Source organism: Musa acuminata, chromosome BXJ3-4, assembly GCF_036884655.1.
Source record: "Musa acuminata AAA Group cultivar baxijiao chromosome BXJ3-4, Cavendish_Baxijiao_AAA, whole genome shotgun sequence".
Lineage (NCBI taxonomy): Eukaryota > Viridiplantae > Streptophyta > Magnoliopsida > Zingiberales > Musaceae > Musa > Musa acuminata.
In genome coordinates, this window is record NC_088352.1 from 2,010,822 (window position 1) to 2,025,608 (window position 14,787).

General features: G+C 39.4%; 1 protein-coding gene across 2 annotated transcripts; it reads right to left on the reverse strand.

Moving 5' to 3' along the window:
- Nucleotides 1-9,913: 9,913 nt before the first annotated feature.
- Nucleotides 9,914-13,767, reverse strand: LOC135635888 (uncharacterized). Of its 2 annotated transcripts, none has more exons than XM_065147323.1 (3): nt 13,228-13,767; nt 11,197-11,444; nt 9,914-10,663 (listed from the first exon to the last, which is right to left on the reverse strand). In XM_065147323.1, exons 2-3 carry the CDS (start codon nt 11,440-11,442, stop codon nt 10,100-10,102), a joined length of 810 nt encoding a protein of 269 aa, XP_065003395.1. In that variant the 5' UTR covers nt 11,443-11,444; nt 13,228-13,767; the 3' UTR covers nt 9,914-10,099. The 2 variants fall into 2 exon arrangements, with proteins under 2 accessions (XP_065003395.1, XP_065003396.1); XM_065147324.1 differs by lacking the exon at nt 13,228-13,767 and adding an exon at nt 13,033-13,194.
- Nucleotides 13,768-14,787: the final 1,020 nt, after the last annotated feature.

The window sequence follows — 14,787 nt, forward strand, 5'->3', positions numbered from 1 at the left end:
GGACCAATGACATGTCGGACAACTTGGTTAATTGCTTAGGATTAATTGTCTCGATTGAAGTTTTGTTTTAATTGTGCAGGATTAACTATGATAACGATGAAGACATAAAGCGAAACAAAGTGTCGGAGTCAAGCGCGAAGGATTTGTTGCGAGTTCGAGAGTTCGACGGAAGTCCGAAGATTCGTTGGGAGTTCGCGGAGCTCGCCGAGAAAGATCGGAGCTTGCCGAAGAAGCTCGTTGGAACTCGCTAAGAACAAATCGTGAAGTCTAGGAGCTTGCCGGGAGTCCGCAGAATGGTTTCCGAGAGTTCATCGGAAGACCGCCGGAAGTTTGCCGGAAGCTCGCTAGAAGAAGTCTTGACTTGCGGACTTTGTAATAGCTTAGAAAATGTCTTTAAATTCATAGTTAGCACGTTAATTAGGGTTAGGATTAGGTGTTAATCCTATAACCCAAGTAGGGGCCAATTAGGCCCAAGTTCGGACTGGTTTGGACCAAGTTTGGAGCCAAACCAAGTGAGCTGGAATAGTGAAGAGGTGCCACCTCTCCAGCCTGGAGGTGCCACCGCCAGGGTTGAGAGGTGCAACCTCTCAAGCCTGGAGGTGCCACCGCCAGGGTTGGGAGGTGCAACCGCCCCAGCCAGGAGGTGCAACCGCTTGGGCTGTGGGGGTTGAGAGGTGCAACCGCCCCAGCCAGGAGGTGCAACCGCCTGGGCTGCGAGGCTGGGAGGTGCAACCGCCCCAGCCAAGAGGTTGCACCGCCAGAGCTCAAGTTCCGAGCTCTGCCAGGCGATGCAACCACCGAGCTCAGTCTTCGAGCTCTGGCAGAGAGGTGCATCAGCCTGAGCTCAGTCTCGAGCTCTGCCAGGTGATGCATTCACCAAGCTCAGTCTTCGAGCTCTGGCAGAGAGGTGGATCAGCCTGAGCTCAGCTTGGAGCTCTGCCAGGTGATGCAACCACCGAGCTCAGTTTCGAGCTCTGCCAGGTGATGCAATCACCAAGCTCAGTCTTCGAGCTCTGCCAGGTGATGCAACCATCGAGCTCAGTCTTCGAGCTCTGGCAGAGAGAAGCAATCGGCAGAGCTCAGTCTTCGAGCTCTGCCAGGCGGTGCCACCTCTCCAGTCGAGAGGTGCAACCGCCTGATCCCAGAATTCTGGGATTTGATCGATTTGATCGTTTTGAGCTCGAATTTTGAATTGGGTTGGGGCCTATAAATACCCCACCCATTCAGCACTGAATGGAGCAAGAACTGACCCGAAATCTTGATCTTTTCAGTGGTTCTTAGAGCTCAAAACTGCTAGTTTTCCTCCTCCTTCTGTTCTTCAAGTTTGAGTTGAAAAGAGAGGAGAGAAAACATCTGTAAAGGTTGTCTCCTAAGCCTGTCAAAAGGAGAGAAATTGTAAGAGGGAAGTTTGGCCTTCGCCCATTGAAGGAAGGCACCTAGTTGACGTCGGCAACCTCATCGGTGGAGGAAGCCAAAAGTGGAGTAGGTCAAGGCTGACCGAACCACTCTAAATCTCTGGTTTGCGTTTATTTTCGAGCACTTTATCATTACTGCAAACCTCCCTCATCACTACTGCTCTCTGCGCTTTCACGAACAAGTTCTAAGTGCTGTTCTTCCAAATCTGCATTCAGACGTAAACTCGTATTTTCATACATTACAGTTTACGTTTACGTTTGATTCTGCAGAACTGTTTTCCGCGCTTTTACGAACGAGCTTCCTTGCAGTTTACGCTTACATTTTAATCCTATTAATAACTGCAATCTGTCCTCTACGATTTTACGAACGAGTTTCAACATTTAGACGTAAAACTGCATTCAGACGTAAATCGGCTTTCCTCGCTCAATCATCAGATTTCAGTTCACGTTTACGTCTTGATTTCAACTGCATACTGCCTTCTGCGAGTATACAAACGAGTTTCAAAGTTTAGACGTAAATCTGCGTCTAGACGTAAAACTGCGTTTAGACGTAAATCTGCGTTTAGACGTAAAACTGCGTTTAGACGTAAAACTGCGTTTAGACGTAAATCTGCGTTTAGACGTAAAACTGCGTTTAGACGTAAAACTGCGTTTAGACGTAAAACTACGTTTAGACGTAAATCTGCGTTTAGACGTAAATCTGCATTTAGACGTAAATCTGAGTTTAGACGCAAAACTGCGCTTAGACGCAAAACTGCGCTTAAACGCAATCTGCGCTTAGACGCAAACTGCACTTAGATACAAACTGAGAATTTGCTTTTGCATCATAATAGTTTTTGAACGAACGCAGCTTTTGGTTCTTAAATTATTATAAGATTTCCGCTGCACTAATTCACCCCCCCCCTCTTAGTGCTCTTGATCCTAACAATTGGTATCAGAGCGGGGTTTTTCTCATTTCGGATTTACACCCGAGAGAAATGACTTTTCAAGAGGGCTGTTCGGTCTTTCGTCCACCGTTCTTTAACGGATTGGACTACACTTATTGGAAAACTCGAATGAGAGTTTTCTTAATTTCTCTAAATCTGGATTTATGGAATATCATTGAAAACGGTTTTCAACTTCCCTCCAAACCGATGAACGAATGGTCGGTTTTGGAGAAGAAGAATTTTTCTTTAAACGCAAAGGCTATGAATGCCTTATTTTGCGCATTGGACAAAAATGAGTTCAATCGGATTTCTACGTGTGAAACAGCTTTCGATATTTGGCGCACTCTTGAAATCACGCACGAGGGAACTAGTAGAGTCAAAGACTCGAAAGTTAATATTCTACTGCTTGATTTCGAGCTTTTTCATATGAAACCAAGCGAAACCGTTGTTGACATGTACACCCGTTTTACGGATGTCGTCAATGGTTTAAAATCACTTGGTAAAAGCTTTTCGGATTTTGAACTCGTTAACAAAGTTTTGCGCTCACTTTCTAAAACTTGGGATTCAAAAGTAACTGCTATTCAAGAATCGAAAAACTTGAACCATTTTCCACTTGAAGAACTAATTGGTTCATTGATCACATATGAAATGACGTGCAATGCACGTGAAGAACTTGAGAACCACCTTCCAAAGAACAGGAAGGATTTGGAACTCTGGACAAATGAATGCCACTTGAGCGATGACTCAAGTGATGAGGACAATGATGAACAAACCAACCTTCCAAAGAACAGGAAGGATTTGGGACATAGATCATTTGAAGACCACTCGAGCATAAGCTCAAGTGATGGTGAACTTAAAATGAAACGAAAATTAAAAAGCAAAAAGAATGGAACTACTTGCTTTAAACGCAAGAAGAAGAACAAAAATTGGGATGAATCGAGCTCCTCCGAAGAAGAGAAAGTCAACAAAAGCAAGGCGGCAAACTACGCCTTAACAGCCTACAATGATGAGGTAATCGAAATCCCCCTAATTTACTTCGAAATTACATGATGCTTTTCATGATGCACTTTTCTTTTTCTTTAAATTTTCTTGAAAATTATATTTTTAATAATTTAACAATGAAAATGCAAAAATATGATCATGCTTGTAATCTTGAAAATGATAATGAAAATTGCATGTCTTATGTTAATGCAAGATAGAAATCTAATGATTTTACACCTAGTGAGATTAATCTTATGTGCTTGAGAAGCAAGAATGTATATTTTGATTATTTTCATATTGCTTTTCAATGACGATACATGGCTTTTGTCTGGAAGGCTTGATATTTTTCATTGTCTTTGTTTATTAAATATAATGTATGGTTTTGACATAAAAATAAAGATTTGAGCATGCTATTATAAAGTCAATCATAAATTAAAACTAAAGAAGTTTTAGGCATTTATAAGAATCATTCAAAATTATGTTCAATGAAACCTTGCTTAATGTTGCAATGAAAATATTAAAGTTATACTTGATGATTTCAGATTTGACAAATGCTACACTTTAAATATGAATCATTCTTCACTCAGATTAAATGCTTCAATCATTTTCTATCTCTAAGAGTTCTCGATTTTGGTGAAATACAAGTGATAAATTCATTTATGATATCTTGTAAATCACTTGAATTATGAATGAGTTTTTCTTTTTTATGATGTGTTAAAAGAATCACTTAAAAAGAAAATGTTTTTCCCATTTTATCGAGATTAATGATTTCATGATATTATGTGAATCTCGAAACTGATTTTGATGAAATAGTAATAACGTTATTCATGTTATGAATCTTAAAAATGATTGAAATATTTAACACTTTTATGCTCTTCCCCCTACTTTCTTCTTGTTTTCAATGATAAAATGGGGAGAAGTTTTGATCATGCATGGTAGGATATTATTTGACAAAATTGATACCATCATGATATGAAATATTTATAATGTACAATTATGCATACAATACTTGTGCTTTCTAATTATGATGTGATGTATTGCATATGATGTAAATCATGATTTAAAATGCTATGAGTGCCAAGTTACACATTTTGAGAAGAAATTATTATATTGAAATATTAATGTAATTATGAATGGTGATATGATATCATGCATGTAATACTTCAATTTATGATAATGATGCATGCTATGATAAAATATTCATGATGAAAAATTATCTTGACATTCATAACTTGATTATTCATCATTTGTCATGATTTTGAAATCGTTGTAAAAGGAAAAGAGAACTACAAAACTGTATTCTCTCTTTCTTTTTTTTACAATGACAAAGGGGGAGATAGCTAGCTTGTACAAGTCAAGAAGATGCAAAAACTTGATTTGCTAGCTTACCTATTTTAAGAAGCAAAGATTGCTAACTTGCTTATTTCAAGAAGAAAAATTGTCTTCTTGAACATCACTATCTTGAATATCTCAAGAAGCAAAATTTGCAATTTGCACATTGCAATAGGAAGCAAGAATCATGAGCTTACACAAGAAATTTATCTTGCTTTTGCTTTCGAAATTTTTGCTAGCTTATATATTGTGAAACTTGTATATCGTAAAAATTGCTAGCTTGTTGGTCTAAAGAGAAGCAAAAAGTTGCTATCTCAAAAGAAGCAAATGTGCTATCTTGCCTATCTCAAGAGGCAAAAATGCTAACTTGCGCATCTAGCAAAGTGAGCAAAATTTTCAAGAAGCAAGAGTTGCCTTCTTGAACATCTCTAATTTGCTAGCTTGCATGATGTAGAACTTGCTATCTTGAACATTACCAAAAGTGCTATCTTATATGCTATAAAACTTGCATATCTAAAACTTGATAGCATGATGTAACACTTGCTAAATCTTCTAGCTCCAAGATTGCATGATGATAAAACTTGATACTATGATTTTCATGCAATGAGTTGAACCAATATCACACACACTTGATTGTAGTACTTCTCCTTTTTGTTGATGACAAAGGGGGAGAAGTATGTTGATGACATGACATGTGATGCATAAGTTTATGCATAAGTTCATGTTGACGTATTGCAAGTATTCATGATGAATATTGCAATGACTTGAATTCAGTTTGAATTCAAGGTTCTATCAATATGGCATATTGATAGGGGGAGTTTGTTTAAACTCCGGGAGTTAAGTTTAACTCCGTCATCAAGTGGTTGTCATCATCAAAAAGGGGGAGATTGTTGAATCTCGTATTTTGATGATGAAACTACTTGATATATGTTTATGATTTAATCTGCGTTTTGAGTGACGCAGGATGCTTCGATCAGGATGAGACAATTAAAGCAGGAAAATCATGTTGTGCCGAAGGAACATGTCAGAAGATTGGACGTCGGGCCGGTGGATCGGTCGACGTATCGACAGAAGGCTTCGGGCCGTGGACTCGGGCATCGGGCCAAGAAGAGCGGGTATTGTGCCAAGGATATCGGAGTTGCGGAGTCAACTGGCCGATTGGGCAATAGGCTGCACGAGAGGACGATGCGCCGAAGAATCGGACGAAGCGTCGAGGGACCAATGACATGTCGGACAACTTGGTTAATTGCTTAGGATTAATTGTCTCGATTGAAGTTTTGTTTTAATTGTGCAGGATTAACTATGATAACGATGAAGACATAAAGCGAAACAAAGTGTCGGAGTCAAGCGCGAAGGATTTGTTGCGAGTTCGAGAGTTCGACGGAAGTCCGAAGATTCGTTGGGAGTTCGCGGAGCTCGCCGAGAAAGATCGGAGCTTGCCGAAGAAGCTCGTTGGAACTCGCTAAGAACAAATCGTGAAGTCTAGGAGCTTGCCGGGAGTCCGCAGAATGGTTTCCGAGAGTTCATCGGAAGACCGCCGGAAGTTTGCCGGAAGCTCGCTAGAAGAAGTCTTGACTTGCGGACTTTGTAATAGCTTAGAAAATGTCTTTAAATTCATAGTTAGCACGTTAATTAGGGTTAGGATTAGGTGTTAATCCTATAACCCAAGTAGGGGCCAATTAGGCCCAAGTTCGGACTGGTTTGGACCAAGTTTGGAGCCAAACCAAGTGAGCTGGAATAGTGAAGAGGTGCCACCTCTCCAGCCTGGAGGTGCCACCGCCAGGGTTGAGAGGTGCAACCTCTCAAGCCTGGAGGTGCCACCGCCAGGGTTGGGAGGTGCAACCGCCCCAGCCAGGAGGTGCAACCGCTTGGGCTGTGGGGGTTGAGAGGTGCAACCGCCCCAGCCAGGAGGTGCAACCGCCTGGGCTGCGAGGCTGGGAGGTGCAACCGCCCCAGCCAAGAGGTTGCACCGCCAGAGCTCAAGTTCCGAGCTCTGCCAGGCGATGCAACCACCGAGCTCAGTCTTCGAGCTCTGGCAGAGAGGTGCATCAGCCTGAGCTCAGTCTCGAGCTCTGCCAGGTGATGCATTCACCAAGCTCAGTCTTCGAGCTCTGGCAGAGAGGTGGATCAGCCTGAGCTCAGCTTGGAGCTCTGCCAGGTGATGCAACCACCGAGCTCAGTTTCGAGCTCTGCCAGGTGATGCAATCACCAAGCTCAGTCTTCGAGCTCTGCCAGGTGATGCAACCATCGAGCTCAGTCTTCGAGCTCTGGCAGAGAGAAGCAATCGGCAGAGCTCAGTCTTCGAGCTCTGCCAGGCGGTGCCACCTCTCCAGTCGAGAGGTGCAACCGCCTGATCCCAGAATTCTGGGATTTGATCGATTTGATCGTTTTGAGCTCGAATTTTGAATTGGGTTGGGGCCTATAAATACCCCACCCATTCAGCACTGAATGGAGCAAGAACTGACCCGAAATCTTGATCTTTTCAGTGGTTCTTAGAGCTCAAAACTGCTAGTTTTCCTCCTCCTTCTGTTCTTCAAGTTTGAGTTGAAAAGAGAGGAGAGAAAACATCTGTAAAGGTTGTCTCCTAAGCCTGTCAAAAGGAGAGAAATTGTAAGAGGGAAGTTTGGCCTTCGCCCATTGAAGGAAGGCACCTAGTTGACGTCGGCAACCTCATCGGTGGAGGAAGCCAAAAGTGGAGTAGGTCAAGGCTGACCGAACCACTCTAAATCTCTGGTTTGCGTTTATTTTCGAGCACTTTATCATTACTGCAAACCTCCCTCATCACTACTGCTCTCTGCGCTTTCACGAACAAGTTCTAAGTGCTGTTCTTCCAAATCTGCATTCAGACGTAAACTCGTATTTTCATACATTACAGTTTACGTTTACGTTTGATTCTGCAGAACTGTTTTCCGCGCTTTTACGAACGAGCTTCCTTGCAGTTTACGCTTACATTTTAATCCTATTAATAACTGCAATCTGTCCTCTACGATTTTACGAACGAGTTTCAACATTTAGACGTAAAACTGCATTCAGACGTAAATCGGCTTTCCTCGCTCAATCATCAGATTTCAGTTCACGTTTACGTCTTGATTTCAACTGCATACTGCCTTCTGCGAGTATACAAACGAGTTTCAAAGTTTAGACGTAAATCTGCGTCTAGACGTAAAACTGCGTTTAGACGTAAATCTGCGTTTAGACGTAAAACTGCGTTTAGACGTAAAACTGCGTTTAGACGTAAATCTGCGTTTAGACGTAAAACTGCGTTTAGACGTAAAACTGCGTTTAGACGTAAAACTACGTTTAGACGTAAATCTGCGTTTAGACGTAAATCTGCATTTAGACGTAAATCTGAGTTTAGACGCAAAACTGCGCTTAGACGCAAAACTGCGCTTAAACGCAATCTGCGCTTAGACGCAAACTGCACTTAGATACAAACTGAGAATTTGCTTTTGCATCATAATAGTTTTTGAACGAACGCAGCTTTTGGTTCTTAAATTATTATAAGATTTCCGCTGCACTAATTCACCCCCCCCCTCTTAGTGCTCTTGATCCTAACAATATATACTATATATACATTAATTTTTCAAAGGATATATAAATAAAATATTATAAATTTAGGATCTTAACTCTAGAAAGATTTTTTTTCTTTTTTTTCTTTTTTGACAAAGAGAAAACGATAGATTAGATCCTTGGATCTCACTCTCAATAGTCAAAGATTTAATAGTCAAGATCCTTAAAATCGGGTCTATTTCATAGGAATGTTTTCTTCTATATATTCAACGAGTTTATTTGGTAGGGATCTTTTCTTCGGTAGACCCGATGGATCTATTTATAGCCTAGTTTAATATATAACCTTTGTTAGGCTTTCAATTGCAAAAATACCTGACACAATTAGTTGTTAATATTTATATCCGTGCGACTTTCCTCATTATTATGATGTTTGATTCCTTTTATGGATTATAAACTTATCCTACAAAATAGTATAAAAAATAAAAAATATCAAACTATTTTATTATAAACATTTCACTATCATCAAATTTGATTTATAGTGCAAAACTTCCAAGTTTTTCAATCATAAAAACTATTTACACATCAATATGCACAAGAAAATCTATCTATTCATTCTTTATTGAATCTGACAATAAGTGGAGCCTATGATTTATTATCTAAGTTTTCTTTTTTATTCACACACATAAATCATGTGAATAATGTTTGTGAAACTTGAAGATGAATATGTTTGAGGGCTAATTATATATTGCTCCCTATAATTAGTTATCTTTAGTATAAAATATCACACGCATATAGTGATGAGTCAAAATGAGACAAAGTCAGTATATGCTTAATGGTAAATCTTATGATATTTCGTTAGCTAAATCGATGGTGTTAAGAGAAACATGTTTAAATATTTTATTTTTATAAGTATAGGGATCTCAATATAATTTTTTAAAATATATAGACTGAAATATTAGATGTAACTAATTAAAAAAAAAAAAAAGTAAACATCAACTTGCATGAGAGAGATAAGCCCAAATGCTTTAAACAGCTTCACAAATGAAACTAGCTGGAATATTTAGTGTTGAGGGGAGGTTGTTTGCACTCTATCTTCGCTAGAAGAAAGAATGAGCTGGATGATTTGATCCTATGTCACTGCAAGCTTATGTTTATGTTAGGGTTGATAACTATTCATTAAGATTCTAATAAGATTTTGAATTATTTGGAGAACAAGGTTATTTGAAAGAAGAAGAAAAAATTGAAGGGAAAGAAATTCTCGATCTAATTATTTTGTAAGTACTTGATGTATTTCAAGATCTTAAAGAGAACGAGGCATAATGGAAAATCACTTTTAAGTAGTCATATGATTTTTTTTATACATCTAAAGATACGAAATAAATGAAGAGAAAAGTTTGATGTTGGAGTCCGAGACGAAGAGAGAGTCTTATTCTTTTTATTTGATTATTTTCATATACCGAATGATCTAAGTTCTTTCTTCGTGTATATGGGTATATATATATATATGGGTAAGGACGGAGTGTCGAACCATGTAAATCTTACATCAATATTTTTTATTTACATTTTACTAAGCCAATGCATTTAAGTGTTATTAACTGAAATTTACAGAAAAGATGCATCACTATACACCATAGTAATTCAAGAGAAGAAAGACTGCTTCCATGAAACATGTATCATGATTTCTGTTTGCAAAGCTTCCATGACTGTTCTTACTGGAATTAGGCCTTCGTCAAGCATTCAAGAGGAACATTGATTGCAAGAATATATTGGAGAAGCTAATGTACATTGTCAGATCACTTCAATTCTCAATGACAAAACAAAAGAAAAGTGAGAGAAAAAAAATGAGCCTCGTAACCTAGAAAAACCTGATTGCCATTGACATCTAGCATCAGTGTCTTGTTCAAAGAACCAACATGGAGTGACACAGTCTGCAGCTCATGTCTTGTTCAAATTTAGAGCTAGAAGAAGCCATGAGGGAGTCTTCAAGTCTTCACTGTCCAAACCGGTAGAGGAGTCACCACACTCCTCTTCCTTCTCCACCATGACCGATCTCGACGAAAGCTGTGGCCTGGTCTCACTTGTATCAGTATCCAGATGCGGCAGAGGTGTTTGTTTCTTCTCGTTTGAACTACAACCAATGCTTAGTGTCAACTCAGTTTGGCTTCCATCATCAGTCCATGAGAGTGGAGCTGCAGCCTGGTTCTTGACAGTCCTTGCTCCAAAGCTCTTCATCTGCACACTCGATGGATCCTCGGAGCAAATGCTTAGCTCCCTGGAGCTTGGGCCTGCTCTTGTACTGCAAGCTGCAGACTGGTGCAGGATACTGACATGAGAAGAATGGCTAGTGTTCGAGGTGGAAGCACTGCTCCAGATTCTGGTCTTGGTCTCTGCTACTGCTGCTGCAGTTTCATTTGGGAAAGAGCTGATGTTAATTTCCTTGTTTCCGAGCTCAGCCATCAGCATCTTCTGCACTCTGTACAGATGATGGAGTTCATGCACCTGCCACATCCAACAAATAGATAATTGTTTGGACAATCAATCCTACAAATAAGCTTTTGCCAGACAATTTCCGACCACCAACTGTTCTTCAGTGGAAGTAATCAGATTACAACAATGACAATAGCAAAGCCATAAGGTCTCAACTAATAAAATTACATACAATAAATTAATAGAAAATGTTGCAATATCAGACAATATCGTATGGATAGTAGTATTTATCGGTCTAGTAATTTACCAATTGTATGCAGAATAAGGTAAACTATGGTTGGTACAAGGCCTGCACAGGACAATTCCTTTTTTTTTTTTTGTTTTTCGGTATTTTTTTTGAACTTTCTTTCAAAAACTTGGTAAATATCAGTGTATTAGCACTCGATACACTGATACGGAGCAGTAAGTTATCAGTCAAGGTCCTGACCGACGCAATATCAGTGCACAAAATTATGAACCTTGATTAATAGACTTGTAATACTGTCAATCTATCTAAATGTACCGATGCTTATTGGCTGCGCAACCGAAACAGGGATCATATTTACCTGCTGCCTCAAGATTTCTTCATGATGTAGCATTGTATTCCTTATGGAATTTCTGTCGTGGCACTGGAGAAGTCTCTCCATTGAACCTTTAATCTGGTTCGGATTGCAAAAGATGCTTGCCTTTACTGAAATGTTGTCAGATACAGCCCTGATATCTGAATATTTCAATCCTGTAGTCACTATATTACATTTGTTCTTTTGCAAGGTGGTGAATAATCTATTAATCTGATGCAACTTTGAGCCCATTCCTGAGAAAGGAGGAGAAATGTCATCAAGGATCACTTACACAAGCACAAACGGCAGGTTGCAGGAAAGAAAGATTTGAACCTAAAAAACATGAGATGAGCAGATATATAGAGAGAAATATGGTGTTAGTCTAACATTTAGTTCTAGATATTAGATTGGACTCAAATTTAGGGTCCAATATGTATCAAATATTATCAGGAAGATAAGTATCTCCACTTCAGGCTGTCTTACAATTATTCGATCTCGTAGATAATACTTTTTATTCCTCAAGAAGGAAAAAAAAACTCTTGTCACTCGGGGAAACTATGCATACAAGTATTGTGAGAGATGTTCATTCTGTGAAAGCCAAATCTTCTCTAAATGTAGATGAACGGATACATGAAAGGTCAGGTTAGCTTCCACAGGATTAATCAAACAGTGGCACTAAGACTTTCCTACATCACCTAATGGTGATTTTGATGATCAAAGTTGAAATTATACATTATGTAAAAATCTTCCTTAGAAGGTAGATTAAAGTTACAAACACTTCTCCAGAGTTCTCTTCAAGGAAAATAGTATAGCAGACTGAAAGATACATGATGCAGGTCTTCAATCCTGAAGTTTAATGCATCACTCATGCATATAATATTCCACTTGATAAGATAAAAATTATCACTACATCATCATGTTTATTACCGCTCGAAGGAAAGTCTAAATAAAAGAGTACTTCAAGAGGCTTTTTTTTTTCCTGATTACTTCATACAACAATTCAAAGAGTTGCATTTCTAACTTAGAGTTCATTGTTGCTGACAACTGTTGGCATCATAGGATTGAAAAATAATTAGGAAATGCAAGATAATCTGAGGCAGATTTATCTATTTCAAGAAGGGAAAACAATGAAATTTGGCTGAAGTACAAAGGAGATCTTACAATAAGCAACCATAGATAAGCCGGATCTAATGTTTCTTTCTGCTTTGTGGCCTTTAAAGGCCTCAGTGCATTAATGCAGAAGATAATAACTATGTTAATCTTGTGAGTCTTTGCAATAAAATTATTAGTCTTGATATCTCCGTGCTAAAGCTTAAATATAGGAAAAAGATATTTCAGTAATGCTTCCACGAAACATATAGAGAGAACATGATTTATTTTATTAGACATCCAATCTTCCTCTAAGAATTTAAAAGAATTGAAGATAATAGAAAAGATCATATAACACAAGCTCAAAAAAGCAGAGTTGTAGAACAGAAGACCTAATTGACTGTAGAACAGAAGAGAAAGCTAATTTAAGATCACATCTCAGATCATATGTGATTCAGAAGGACAAAAGAGAATACAGATAAAAGACTGATAAATGCATGTCAGCTTCCCTTTAAATCAAAAACCATTTTTTTCCCAAACTCAAAGTATTCCACTACAGATCAGAAGAACAAAATTAGAACAACAATTCAAGCTTGTCTCCCTAGAGAAGGAAAAGGAAGAATGATGGGAAGCAAGAAGCTGAATCATGTTAGACGAAAAAAGAAGTGATGTCAACATGATCATGTTAAACTTCAGAATCTTGCAGCTCTCCACAAGATTGTGAAAACAAAAGTGATGTTCATCAGGATGAACCTGAATTGGTCACATTTCGGCAAAACACAATTGTTAGCGAAAAACTAGTCCTTTCTTGTGTTTCCAAATTGCATCGGTAAGATCCATCGCAACTCACAGCAAAACTTCAGCATCAAACATGTTAGAGAAGAACACATTTAGGACCAAACGAAATGTCACACAAAAGATAAGGTAATGTTGGAAGATATTTTTCACCTGCAAACTCCAATTCAGCTGCTTGCCAAGCATCTTCTCCCTACCAACCTTTCTCTCTTCCAATTATTACCCCCATAAACGCCAAACCTCATTCCAGTAATGATGTCATAATTGAGACTAATCATCAGAGGAATCCAACAAATGGGGATCAGTCGAGCATATGCAGCTTGCAATTGCTCATAAGGAGAACAAAGCCTGCAGAGGAACAATGGCAGCTTGACAGGATATGTTGGGGAGGAAGATGCAAAGGAAAGGTTGAGAAACCCATGGTGGAATCAACCGCAGCATTAGATCATGTCCACAAGGGAGGAGGATGAAGAGATATCGCGAATCTGAATCAACACATACAACCAAATCTCACTTGGCCTTAGTAAGCCATGCAAGCATGTGAGGGAGATATTCCAGACAGCTCCTCAGCTCTTAACAGGACACCGAGATGGTCTGATGGGCTTATGCTTCCATTCCTTCACTCTCTCTCTCTTTCTCTCTCTCTCTCTCTCTCTCTCTCTCTAACCAAACCAATCATTTCCATTTCCTATCCTTACAAGTAAGTGGGTGTTTTATCCACCAAGTAAAGCAAGTCATTTTGTGAATCGCAGTGACCAGAATCCTGGAATTGTCCCCACGAAGGAAGACCCAACCAATGGATTGACTTTTATCTACTGGAGGATGTGGCGAATTATTCCGGGGCATCGGATAAGATCAAGAAACAGAATCAAATAGTGGAAAAGACTGCATTCTTAGCATCAAAGAACTAATCATTTTAGTTGAAGGCAGAATGCCCACTCAGGAGTTTGTACCAGATTCAATGATTGATATAAGCAGGAAGTACAGGGATTGCGTGTCGGAGCTTCTTTCTCAAAGAAAGGGGGATCCTTTGTCATCTCCGGATCAGAAAAGTCTCATCTTGCAGAAGGTTCGCACATTGGATCTATTATCTTAGGTAAAAGTTCCATTTTTATCTTGAATTCACCACAAAAGCTTCAACAGTCATCCGTGTTATCTCCTATGTCGGTCGCTAGGCTAGACGTTAAGAACGATTCGACCAGGTCCGAACTCGAATTGGTGGATGTGGGTCGTTCCCACTCGATAGGTCGAGATGCTGAACTGGAATTGAGGTGCAGGGCTGGAGCCAAAATGTCGAGTTAAAGCTGGAGCGCAGAGCTCTACCGAGGTAAGGAGCTCAGCTCGAACTACCGACGTAGAAGTTAGCGGGGAGTCCGAAGTGGGAGTGGAGTAGTCTAAGAGTCCAAGGAGAACAGAGAGCAAACGCGAGATCAAAAAATATTTTCCGTCGATTAGTTGACAGTGTGGTGGATTTGGTATGACGGATCTTATCGTTTTGTGTCGCGTTGATGTCTACATATCAAGTTGGAAATGGATGATTTTTTCCTTCACCAATCTCAGAATTGGATTTTAATGCATTGTTGACTCGGTAAGAGAAGAGAATTCATGGATTTAAGTGGCTGGCAAAGAGATGTCCAATCAAAAGCAATGAGGAAAGAAGAGATGAAAGCAAGACCAACAGTCGAAACCAATAGCTACCCATCGCTTTCCTCC

What these genes read in the sequence shown, in the direction of transcription:
- LOC135635888 (XM_065147323.1), bottom strand. Translation starts at nt 11,442, where the DNA reads ATGGGCTCAAAGTTGCATCAGATTAATAGATTATTCACCACCTTGCAA. An exon ending in AAGAAATCTTGAGGCAGCAG is followed by an intron (nt 10,664 to 11,196) that starts GTAAATATGATC and finishes TGGATGTGGCAG; the next exon opens with GTGCATGAACTCCATCATCT.